The sequence below is a fragment of the Artemia franciscana genome, chromosome 8 (genome assembly GCF_032884065.1).
Source record: "Artemia franciscana chromosome 8, ASM3288406v1, whole genome shotgun sequence".
Classification (NCBI taxonomy): domain Eukaryota; kingdom Metazoa; phylum Arthropoda; class Branchiopoda; order Anostraca; family Artemiidae; genus Artemia; species Artemia franciscana.
This window is the reverse complement of record NC_088870.1, coordinates 40,098,762-40,110,715: the sequence shown is the minus strand read 5'-3', so window position 1 is coordinate 40,110,715 and position 11,954 is coordinate 40,098,762. Positions and strand designations below refer to the sequence as shown.

At 36.0% G+C, this 11,954-nt stretch overlaps 1 protein-coding gene across 1 annotated transcript; it reads left to right on the top strand.

Moving 5' to 3' along the window:
• Nucleotides 1-7,356: 7,356 nt before the first annotated feature.
• LOC136029831 (dual specificity testis-specific protein kinase 2-like) lies at nt 7,357-9,623 on the top strand. Its single transcript, XM_065708288.1, has one exon. It carries the CDS (start codon nt 7,592-7,594, stop codon nt 8,453-8,455), a length of 864 nt encoding a protein of 287 aa, XP_065564360.1. The 5' UTR covers nt 7,357-7,591; the 3' UTR covers nt 8,456-9,623.
• Nucleotides 9,624-11,954: the final 2,331 nt, after the last annotated feature.

Below are 11,954 nucleotides of genomic sequence, written 5' to 3'. Positions count from 1 at the left end.
TTTCACAGGTGGGACACAGGGACACAAATACAATGGCGTGTAACTAATATGGCGCGTAACGACTTACGCGCGTGGGGGGGGGGCTTGGGGGGCACGAAGCGCCCCCACCAACTAGGTGTGCCACCCCAACAGCTAGTATAATATAACACCCTGCGAATAGCAATATTGTATTTCAAATAATAAAAGTAGTCTATAAAAAAGAAAGAAAACGAGAAATAACTTATAAACAATTCTACCAATTAAGTTTCGTCAAAAATATACTACCAGCTTTTTTGGGATTTAGCACATTGACACAGAAATCCTAAATTACAAAATTACAATTAAATTACAAGAAATCCTAAAGCCTCGGGAATATGCATAGTGTTCAGGAATGGCATTTTTTATCTGGATTATTCTTAATAATAAAATGTTGTTTCAAAAACAAACTAATCTTTTTTTATAAAGTACCCTTAAGTCCCTACAAAATGGCTTCGGATCGAAACAGAAAGTACACCATTGAAATGTTCATAGCCAAACACCATGTACCGGGACTTTACTGTCTCTTGGCTTGAACGACAAGGGAAATTACTCTTCTGTATGGACGGGCTGATCTATTCTCTTTTGTTCATTTTTTTTCCTGTAGTGCTCTTGGAACACAAGGAGTATCACAGATAGCTATTTAAAAGTTCGTTTAAAAGGAAGTTGATATATCTAGTGTCTTTGTAACGATATAAATTTTATATTTAAATAGAGTACTATTTTTACAAAGAAACTGCATTTTTATACACAAAATGATGTTATATTGGGTATGATTTTATATTTGAGTTATTCTGCTGCCTGATTTTCATGGGTTCGTTCTTTACTATACAGTTATTTAGACATACGTTAGAAAATACCATATCATTTCTTACCAGCTCTTTGATAAAAATATATATATTACACACAGGAAACAGTATTTGGCATTTTCTAAGTTGGAATATTAAAGAGCGAACCGTAGAGATTCAAGCAGCGGAGTCAACCAAATATGATATACACAAAGAAATAAAAGGATCAAAAATTAGGTATTTAAAGCTCAAACGAAAATACTGAAAAAAAACACAGAAAGTGAATATATCAAGACAACAACCACATCTCTTCTTCAGCGCGAACATAATAATATAATCAAAGCAAAAACCGAAAAACGTGGAAAGCTCATCAAAACCAATTAAATGTGAATACTGAAGCGAAGGTTAATGCGACATTCACTTTCATTAAGCATACGTAGCGAACGGCAATTTACAGAACGTATAGGGTTTAGTATTTTAAATCATGTTATAAACGATTGCAAAGTGCTGACGGTTAAATCAGGATATTTTCAGTTTTAAACAAGAAATATTATGCACGCTTTCTTATGCTGGTGTTCATCAAATTAAGGCTATTGCTGAAAATTCTTTTGAGTCATGAAAATTCTTTCATGACTTTAGGATTACTAGACAACGACTTTCTGAGAAATTTCAATTTCTCAGAAATTGATATTTCTGTTATAAATCTGTGATAAATTTCAATTCCACCCCCCTTACAACAGAGAAAAATGAGGTTCTATCGGAACGATTGAAATTTTCAATAGCCCCCTTGAAAATACATTATAGTGAAATTATCGCGAACACAAAAGGGGCACTTCATGGCTCTCGTGCTGAGGTTAGAGAGATTGCTAAGGTTAGAGCACATTTTTGAGAAACCTTATTGGATTCGCCTTCTGTTTAAATTCTAAATTCAATAAAATTTTGTAAAAGTGAACACTTTGTCTTACGTTCGCCTCATAAAGATCATTCCAGGATTATTACTAAAGGTAGGATTAGATTCAGATGATAACGAAAATAAAGTTAGAGAAATTTTAAATGATTCTAACACATATGAACAATTAGCTACCGATCCCACAGAAAAAATTTGTCCGGGAAGTCCGGAAACAGCTTTCTTATCTAAAAGGAAAAGGTGAAATCACAGATGAATTGTACAAAAGGTTTTACCCATGTGGGTGCACGTCTCCTCGTTTTATGGTCTTCCAAAAATTCGTAAGCCCGGTAATCCACTTCGACCCATTGTTTTCTCATTTAATTCTCATAGAGCAAAAATAGGGAATTACTTATCAGTTGTATTTCGCCCATTATTACAGGCCCAAAAATTTTATATTAAAAATTCCGCTGATTTCGTTTTTAAGTTAAAGCAAGTTTCAGTTAAACCAAACACAAGAATGGACCGTTTCGATGCGAATTAAATTTTATACCAGTTGTGATCCTCAAAAGTCCGAACGGACTTTGGAGCATAAACTCAGTTCTAACTCTTCTATATCAGAAAAATCTACGCTATCAAATCAGACACTTCTTTGTAACAGAACTTCTTTTTACTGCCATTGTAGATGCATTTCTTATAGAAAGAAATGAATTGGGCGCCACCCTTTCATCAATAAAGGCTTATATCTTCATGGAAAATCTTAAAGGAAGGGCTATTTTCTAAAGTTTTTTTGTAAACCGGAGTTTTGGGTTTGTTTTACAGATGATATTTTTATTTGTGGGAGCACGGTGACGAATCTCTGGAGTTTTTCCTTCACTTGCTCAACTCCTTGGATCCAAAACTTAAATTTAATCGGAATTCAGTGGTAGAAAGGCGTCTTCCTTTCTTAGATGTTCTGGTTCACCGAAATGATACATGCTTCGAATTTGGAGTTTGTAGAAAATCCACACATAGTGACCGTTACTTAAATTATTCTTGTAATCATTCTCCTGGTGAGAAAAGAGGAGTGCTCACTTCTTTAGTTGACAGAGCATTGCAAGTTTGATCTTCAAATTTACTGGATTCAGAGGTTGACCACCTTAAAGATATTTTATTTAGGAATGGCTTAGTTTAATAAATTCAGTAATTGCCAAACAGTGACATAGTAAACCCTGATCAAATGGAAAATTCAGTTTAGATTGGTCTCCCGTACATTAAAGGGGCTTGAGACCACATTTCCAAAAATCTAAGAAAAAATAATATTTACATTTACTATAGACCCAAAAACTATCAGTTCCCAAATCTACCAAGGTAAAGACCCTATCCCGATATGTGAAAACTCTGGTGTCTACAGAATTCCTTGCTCTTGTGGTCTTTGGTACATCAACAGAACTGATACCACCCTTAAAAAGTAGAAATACACAGATAATTTTGACTCTGCTCTGTCAGCACACATATTTAATAATCCAGACCAGACTGCTTTATTTAACCAAGCTATTCTAATTTCGCCTGACAAAAGTATTGCCCAGCACTACAGAGAAGCTGTTGAAATTTATAAATACCAACATTTACGTCTAGTTTTGAACAGAGATTCGGGTGATCTAAGAATAAATGAGTCGTATTTCCGTTTTCTCATAAGAGAAGCCGGTACTTTAGTAATCCCTGAAATAAACCTTGAACCACTTTCTCAATCACATAACCAATTACGTGGTCAACCCCTTAGGTCTCAAAGGGTATCTGAAAGAAATAAAATGGATAAAATCAGAAATTAGGTGACCCAGTTCTCCAATTTGTTTAATTTCTGGTTTGTTTGTTTGAGTGAATGAATTTCTTCTTTTATTTCTCAGGTCTTTTCTTTTCTTTTCTCAAATTCTTTTAATACCTGTCAATACTCCAGTATTTACCCATTATCCCTTAAAAAAATCTCTCCTTGTAGAATCCACCTGAGAATTCTAACTACACTGAAAATTTCCCCCGAACAATTACTCCAGAACATCTCTACATATAAAATAAAGTCGTCAACGACATAGTAAAAAAAAAACTAAACGAATGTCGTACGTGAATTCAGGCAAACTTTTTCCGAGTATAATTTTCCCCTGGAAAAATTCTTTCCTTAAAAACGCCATCCCAAAAAAACCCCCCTCGAAGAACATTGTATACTTCCCAATAATAAATACTTTATGTAAATAATGGGCAAATTTCACAACTTGCAGCCCTTTCTGTTGGGGTTGAAGGAGGGTGGATGAATTTCATCTCCAAAAGCTCAGTTATTGGACTACTAGAGTTATTTGAAATTATAATCACACAACTTTATGAGGGGATCTCGTGTGGGATTGGGGCTAGTTCCCTTAGATTTTTTTGGTTACTTCAAAAGAATACTATAAATTTTAATTTTTATTCAAACGAGCCCTCTCTCGATCTTCTAGGAACATTGCCTCGCATTATAATCCCTTAACAAAAGAAAATATAAAAAAATAAACAAGTACTCGTGACCTTTCTTCCATATGTGTTTCGATCACACAACTTTCTTAGGATTTTTTTTAATCATTTTTTTCTGGTGTGGGACGTGATGATTTTTCTGGTCGTGGTTTACTTTGATGATCATGATATTTTTGCAAAGATAGTTAAACAGGGGGGGAAAGCCTATGGCTTTGTCTTGGTTGGAAATAGTAAAGACGAACCACAGGGAATGAAGCAGCGAAGTCAGAGAAAGGAGAAAGATGTCACCATATCCCAGAAAACCAAATTTTCAAAATATGCTTTGTTATACTATCTTGTTAAAAGATAAGTGTGTTGCATTATCGTGTATATGATAACTTATTCATAATATTTCAGTTACTATGGGGTGGAGTTTGTTCCTTACTAAAATTATAAGTCTACGATAAGACATAATTATACACTGACAGTACTAACGTCATTTTAGCTAACATCATAACACAGGTTTCACTTGTACTTTATTCATGGCTGTAACCTACGGTTATGACATCATTCATTATCTTGTGTACAAGATTAAGTTTTCCTAGAAAAATGGTATTACTTAAGTTAATTATAAAATCGATTATATGTAGTAATTTCCTTTGAAATCAGCCATTAAACAGCTCTCTATGATGCTTCAGTACCCAGCTATCAGCAGAGAAGAAAAAAACGGAAATAAGATGTTTCTAATGCAGAATTTTTGTGGTTGCAGCCACTTTCGTCATTTTCCTAGCCCTAGATTTTCTTTGCTGTTCAATCCAAGGGACTGTAACTTTCCTTTAGGGATTTGAAAAGGTGGTTCCAATGGTGTACTGTGAGTTTTAATCTAACTCAATTTTTATGGGTTCAAGGCTATCTCTTTTTATTATGGGAGGTGTTCGTCTGCAACTACGATTTCACATTTTCTAGAACACTTTGCCTATTTTTAATGTAGTTCTGTTTTATGCAGTAGAAATTTTGGCTGAACAGCTCTGATAATTTTGTTGCTTTTTCTTTCGTTTAGCTTCCTCTTAAGTCACCATATTGAATTACTGATTATGCTGTTTATGCCTCGTAACCTAACACCCATGTATACCTTTATTGTACTGACGATCCTGAAGTCATTATCACTATCATCATAATATAGTTTTTACTAGCGTTATTAATCATCGTTTTTATGGCGTCATTCATCACCTTGTATACGAAAATACATTTTTTTTCCGAAAAAAGTTAACTCCAGTTCGAACTTATTATTTTGTTAATTACAGAAGCGAGCAGATGTCGCAATTTAATTTAAAATGAGCCCGAATTAATTTAAAATGAGCAGCCACAAGTGCCCCACTAGCAGAGGAGTGGGTTTTTCCAATGCAGAAAAAAGGGGTTTTTCTTCATTTTCAAGCCAATAGATTTTCCTTGTTGAAGACAAGGGACTGTAAGTTTCTTGCATAGGATTTTGACCAAACCAATTCAATCAGTGTACTTAGTGTTTCAGTCCAACACCGCTATTTTGGGGGTTATTATGAACAATATTTGTCTTTTACAAGGTTACAGCTACCGTTGAAACAATGATACCCTGTTTTAATACTATTTTTAATTAATATAGATAACATATATTACTCACAGGAAACAGCCTTTATCTTTATCTTTGCACGACTTGTAAAGAACAAACTACCTTGTCGTCGTTAATCAGGATACTCTTTAAAGCGTTCAAGTATAGTGCCATTTATGGTTTTAACCTACAGTTATGACGTCGCTTATCACTTTTATTATTATTTAAGAATTAACGACGCTTATTATGGCTACTAAGGTCCCTGCGTCGGCCCTGCAGTGCATTCCTGCAGCGTGATTCGATCTCTGGGTCCCGTATTACCAAGCTAAGGTCAAATCCACTGCGCCACCACAGGACAAAACGTAAAAACTTACATCGACCAGGAATTGAACCCGGGCCTTCTACCAATGCAGCAAGTGCTCTACCACTGAACCATCGATGATTGTCGCTTATCACCTTATATACGAAAATGCAGTTTAAAACAAGATGGGATTCTATTATAAATATGGCGTTCGGTTTGTTACTTTGGGCAGTAGATGTCGCAATTTACTTTAAAATTAATCCTTAATTAGCTCTCTATGATATTCCAGTGATCCACTAGCACTGGAAGAAAAAACGGAGAAAAGATACGTCCCATGCCGAAAAATATGATTTTCCTTGTCGTTAAAAAATTTACGGTTACAATGGACTGAAGTCAGTTCTTTACTAAACTGCAGCTGCTGTTGCAAACAGGATGTTACCATTTAACTATGATTTTATTTTATCCTAGCCAACGAGCCTATCGATGGACTGATATAAAAACAAAAAATGTAATTTGTGGGTATATATCTCGTTTCAGTATTGACTAGAGAACAAATATTGCCCCAAAATTTGTTCCCCCTCCCCCTCCAAAATGAATATTTTTGATGGAAGTTTAAGTTTCATCGCCTGGCCGTCAGATTGAAGAGGTACACCTGCCAAAACCTTGTGTAACATTCGCTACCATTTTAGTTAACCACCTTGCTTTTTAATGAGAGACATCCGTTTGGCTTCAAGTCTCAGGTATATAGCTATATGATTTCATATTCATATGAACGTGGTTGTAGCAATAGCTGCTATCAAGCAATAAGCGAACCTCACCGAAAACTAAAAAACGTACTTTAAGTCAATTCTCATATGTAATAATATTGTCCGACACTGATTCAGGAATGATAATTATCATTAATATTAAACTTTAAAAACAAAAATGAATGACGAAAATAAATATGAGGGAAATTCGAAAAAGAGCTTGGAAACTCTCAGAAACAGTGGTAGGTCGAAGAAAAAATTATATTGTTGAATCTGCCGTGATCAAAAACCCATTGTAACTTTCCAAGTGCAACTTTTCAGCCCTGGATCTTAAAAACTGAAGACAACTTAGATAAGGTTGCACTGACATGTCGCCTCTTTTTGGGTGTACTTCTAGAACTGAAGTTTAATTATTGGCTAAGAGTTGCAAACATAGGCACATATGCAGCAAAACTAAAAGCGTAAGAAATACCTATGTTTGCACAGTCGGATTGATCCCTTCCAGATTTTCATCTCAGGTGCTACAGAGCCTGGAATTGCATTTAGATTACAACTTAGCAAAACATTCAAGACATTCTTGAACATTCTTAAAGACATTCTCAAACTTAGAGACATTCAAACAAAAAGAAAAATAGAGAAGTCAAATACAAACAAGTTTACGCATTGTGCAAAAAAATTTGGCTAACGAATGGGTTCTTTTTGTAAGAGTTTAGTTTCCAGTGCAGTAACTAACAAATATAAATACTATTATTATTCTATTTCGTAAAGTATGCTGCTTGTAGTTCGTCTTATAATTACCGGTGCTAGCTTAATATGCCTAAGACACGTAAGATATTTAAGAATGAAGTTGGGGATGATGTAATCCTCGATGATCTTGACATCAAACTTGGTGAAGGCCTAAATGGAAAAGTGTCACTGATGGAGCTGAACGGTATGAAAGTGGCCGTCAAAACAGTCCGACCGAGCCTAATGGGAAGTAACAGAAAAGATAGTTTAGAAATCCTCAAGCATGAAGCATCAATTATGAAGATATTAAAAGACGACCATGTCTTAAAGTTTTATGGACTTGTTCATAATGAAAATGAATGGAGCCTTATCATGGAGTACGCAGAGAATGGGACATTACAGTCACGTATGGCATTCCCAATGACAGAGGAAGAAATGCTAAAAATTTTAGCTGATATAGTTGAAGGCATTCAGTACTTACACGAAACTCAAATACTTCACCGAGACTTGAAATCTGACAACATCTATTTTAAGAATGATGGAACGGCTGTTATTGGTGACTATGGCCTTGCAATTAGGTTAGGATCCCCAGAAGAAATATTTGATCATGGGTCAAGTGGTCATTTTTTAAGGTCGGCTCCCGAAGTTATCAAAAGTGAGCCTTATGGTATAAAATCAGATGTATATTCATTTGGCATATTACTAGCAGAAATTATTTCTGAAGAATCTGCAGAAGAATTTGAATATACTGAAGATTTTTGTCTGGATTTCGAGCATTTTCACAAAAATTTTGTCAAAAGGACTAATGATTTCACTGGAATACTTCTACAATTGGTGAAATGCTGTACATCGCTCGACCCTTCCACAAGGCCAACTTTCATTGATATTCGAAGAAGGCTAATGGAAATTGAAAGCAGCACAAAACTTAAAGAAAACTCTGTTCTGATATGAATTAAAGGCTCCTCTCTTACAAACCCTGAAAAAAATATCCAAAGATAGTACAAATATTCCATTATTTAATAAACAGTTCGTGGTAACGAACTGTAGTAAGGAGCACCCGGCTCAATAGTATCTAATAATTAGACTCAGTGAAGGATGAGGTGTTTTTCATGTATTTTATCCGCCGGACTAATCAATTAGAATCCATGGTCGCTGAGACTATTAAATATGTCAATCAATTACAAATTCCTAGTTCTAATGCTCATATGCCTCAAGGAATCCTTCGCAGCTCCACATGGCATTGGATAAAAGTGCAAATCCAGCAATGAAGTCCCCAAATGTATTGAATATTTAATTTTGGAAAAAACAGTACATGGAAATAAAATAATAAAAAAATACTTTCTAAGATTCATCGTGCAATATAAAGTCCTAATTGGGCAACCGAGACAGATTAGAATGTCTTGTGCTTAAATCCTATGTTTATCCAAAATAATATCATTCAGCCAATGAGTAGGCCTATCAAACACCATGAATTTGGGTCTTACTCTAATTGAGTCGAAGACCGATGGGTTTTGACTCACTATCCAAAACTAAAGAAATATTCCTCTCTCCATAATGTTGATCCATTGATCCTTCAAATGGAAGTTGTCTACTGATCTTGCATACATTTTCCTTGGCGAAGGTAAGCACCTCTAAGAATGTAAAGTAAAGGAAAGTGTCTGAAAGTAAGGAGCAACATTAAATTTTAAAACGGACAGAAATTATTCCGTATATGAAATGGGCTATCCCTTCCTCAACGCCATGCTCTTTACGCTAAAGTTTGACTATTGTATTGTATCAGATTAACGACGCTTCTTGACTACTAAGGTCCCTGCGTCGGCCCTGCAGTGCATTGCTGCAGCATGATTCGATCTCTGGGTCCCGTATTACCAAGCTAAGGTCAAACCCACTGCGCCACCACAGGACGCTAAAGTTTGACTCTTTGTTACAACTCTACTTTTTAAAACGATAAAAAATTTAACGTAAACAGCGAGGCGTTGAGGAGGGGACGGCCCCTTTCATATACGGAGTAATTTCTGTTCATTTCAAGTTTTAATGGCGCTCCTTACTTTCGGTTGAAAAAACTTGTTTTTATTTATTTCTGAACGTTTTTGAATTAATGCATGTTTTTATTTTGGTTAACCGCATATTAGTAATTAAAACAAAATTTGCATATTAATTTTTTTGGCTAAATGGCTTTCTCATAGTTTTGATCGGACAATTTTGATAAAAGAAGTGGTTGGGGAGGAGGCCTAGATGCCCTCAAGTTTTTGGTTACTTAAAAGGGCAACCAGAACTTTTATTTTATTTTACAAACGTGTTTACTAGTAATAAATATACGTAACGTACGAATTAACTTATGTAACAAACTTCTATATTTGTATACATATGTATCTGAGGGAGTTCGCCCCCTCGTCAATCCCTCACTCTTTGCAATAAAGCTTGAATTTTGTCCAAATTCTTTAAGAATGACCCCTGAATCACAAAGGCCGTTGAATAAATAGTTGAATTAGTAAAATACTTTAGCGTAAAGAGCAAGTTATTGAGGAGGAGATGAAGCCCCTTATATACGTAATAATTTCTGTTCGTTTTAAGTTTTAATGCTGCTTCTTACATCCAATTATTTTTTTTCTCATTGTTTTTTTTTCTAATAAAATAGGAAATCCTGCGCCTTATTCATGGAAATTCTTTCTTCTCATGATAAATTCCTCCATGGAAAGATCCCTCAGGTAGCCCTTCGTCCCCAAAGCATCCGCCAGCGCGAAAAAGTCCCCCTGAAAACGTCTGTACACCTCCCAACAATCATTATTATATGTAGACAATGTTCAAAGTTTATAGCTTGCAGCCCTTCCCCGGGGACTGTGGGGGATTAAATCGTCCTTAAAGACGTAGTGACTGGTTTTTCGACTATGCTGAACAAAATAGCTATCTCAAAATTTTGATCCAGTGACTTCGGGAACAATGAGCGTGGGAGGGGGCCTAGGAGCCCTCCCATTTTTGTCACTTAAAAAGGGCACTATAACTTATAATTTGCGTTAGAATGAGCCCTCTTTCGACATTCTAGGACCACGGGGTCAATACGTTCACCCCTGGGAGATAAAAAACATATAAACACGCATCCGTGATCTGTCTTCAGGCCAAAAATACAAAATTCTACATTTTTGTAGATAGGGTTCTCTGATACGCTGAGTCTCATGATGTGATTTTCGTTAAGAATGAGTTTTAGGGTTTTTTTCCCTATTTTCTAAAATAAGGCAAATTTTCTCAGACTCGTAACTTTCGATGGGTACGACTAAATCTGATGAAACTTAAAAATTTAAAATTAGCATAAAAATACAATTCTTTGATGTAACTATTGTTATCAAATTCCATTTTTAGAGTTTCGGTTACTATTGTGCCGGGTCGCCCCTTACTACAGTTAGGAGATAATGAGAAGACGAGAATAATAAGACTTCATAAGAGACTTGATAAGGAGAAGACCTTGGCTAAAGCTCTTCTATCAACATAAACGAACGCTTGCTCATAAAACTGAGGACCAAAGGCGTTTTACAGCTCAGGCACTTCTCAATTATTAACCCAAGAGTAACAATTTGGTGGACACATCCTCTGCCTTTTCTAAAACTACGCTGTTTTTCTCTTAAAACTTTGTCTACAACATCTCTCGGCCTTAAAAAGTATCATATTACTAAGTAATTTGCTACCTACAGAGACCAGACTAATGCCTTGGTAATTACGGCTCTCATTCTTATCACTTTTCTTATACAGTGGTTTAATAAAGGCTTTCCTAAAATCGTTAGGTGGTTCTCCATTTTCAAAAATTATATTCATAATCTTCAGTATCTCATCTCTAACCTCGGAGCCACAATATATAAGAAACTCATTCACCACACTATCAGCACCTGGAGCCTTAATATTTTTTAATCCTCTTAGTACCGTCGGTAATTCTCCCTCACAAAACAGATCTTGCTTCACATCCAAGGTATCACAAACTCTTTCGTTATCCTTTATATCTTTTCCTGTAGCTGTATCTTGGTTTAGAACATTCTCAAAATATCCCCCCGCGCGCGTAAGTCGTTACGTGCCATATTAGATACGCGCCATTGTAGTTGTGTCCCTGTGTCCCACCTGTGAATATAGATATCTATCTTCTACTAGCTGTTGGGGTGGCGCTTCGCGCCACCCCAACACCTAGTTGGTGGGGGCGCTTCGCGCCCCCCCCCCAAGCCCCTCCGCGCGCGTAAGTCGTTACGCGCCATAATAGTTACGCGCCATTGTAGTTGTGTCCCTATGTCCCACCTGTGAATATAGATATATATATATATATGGTTTTAACTACGTAAAACTTGCGAATATACAACATTCTTTGCTGTCCCATTGTCTTTGCATATAAATAGATTGTCAGGTTATCCCCCTGTTTCCCCCGGTGTCCCCGTTGTAGTTGTGTCCCTGTGTCCCGGTCGTCATTTATATT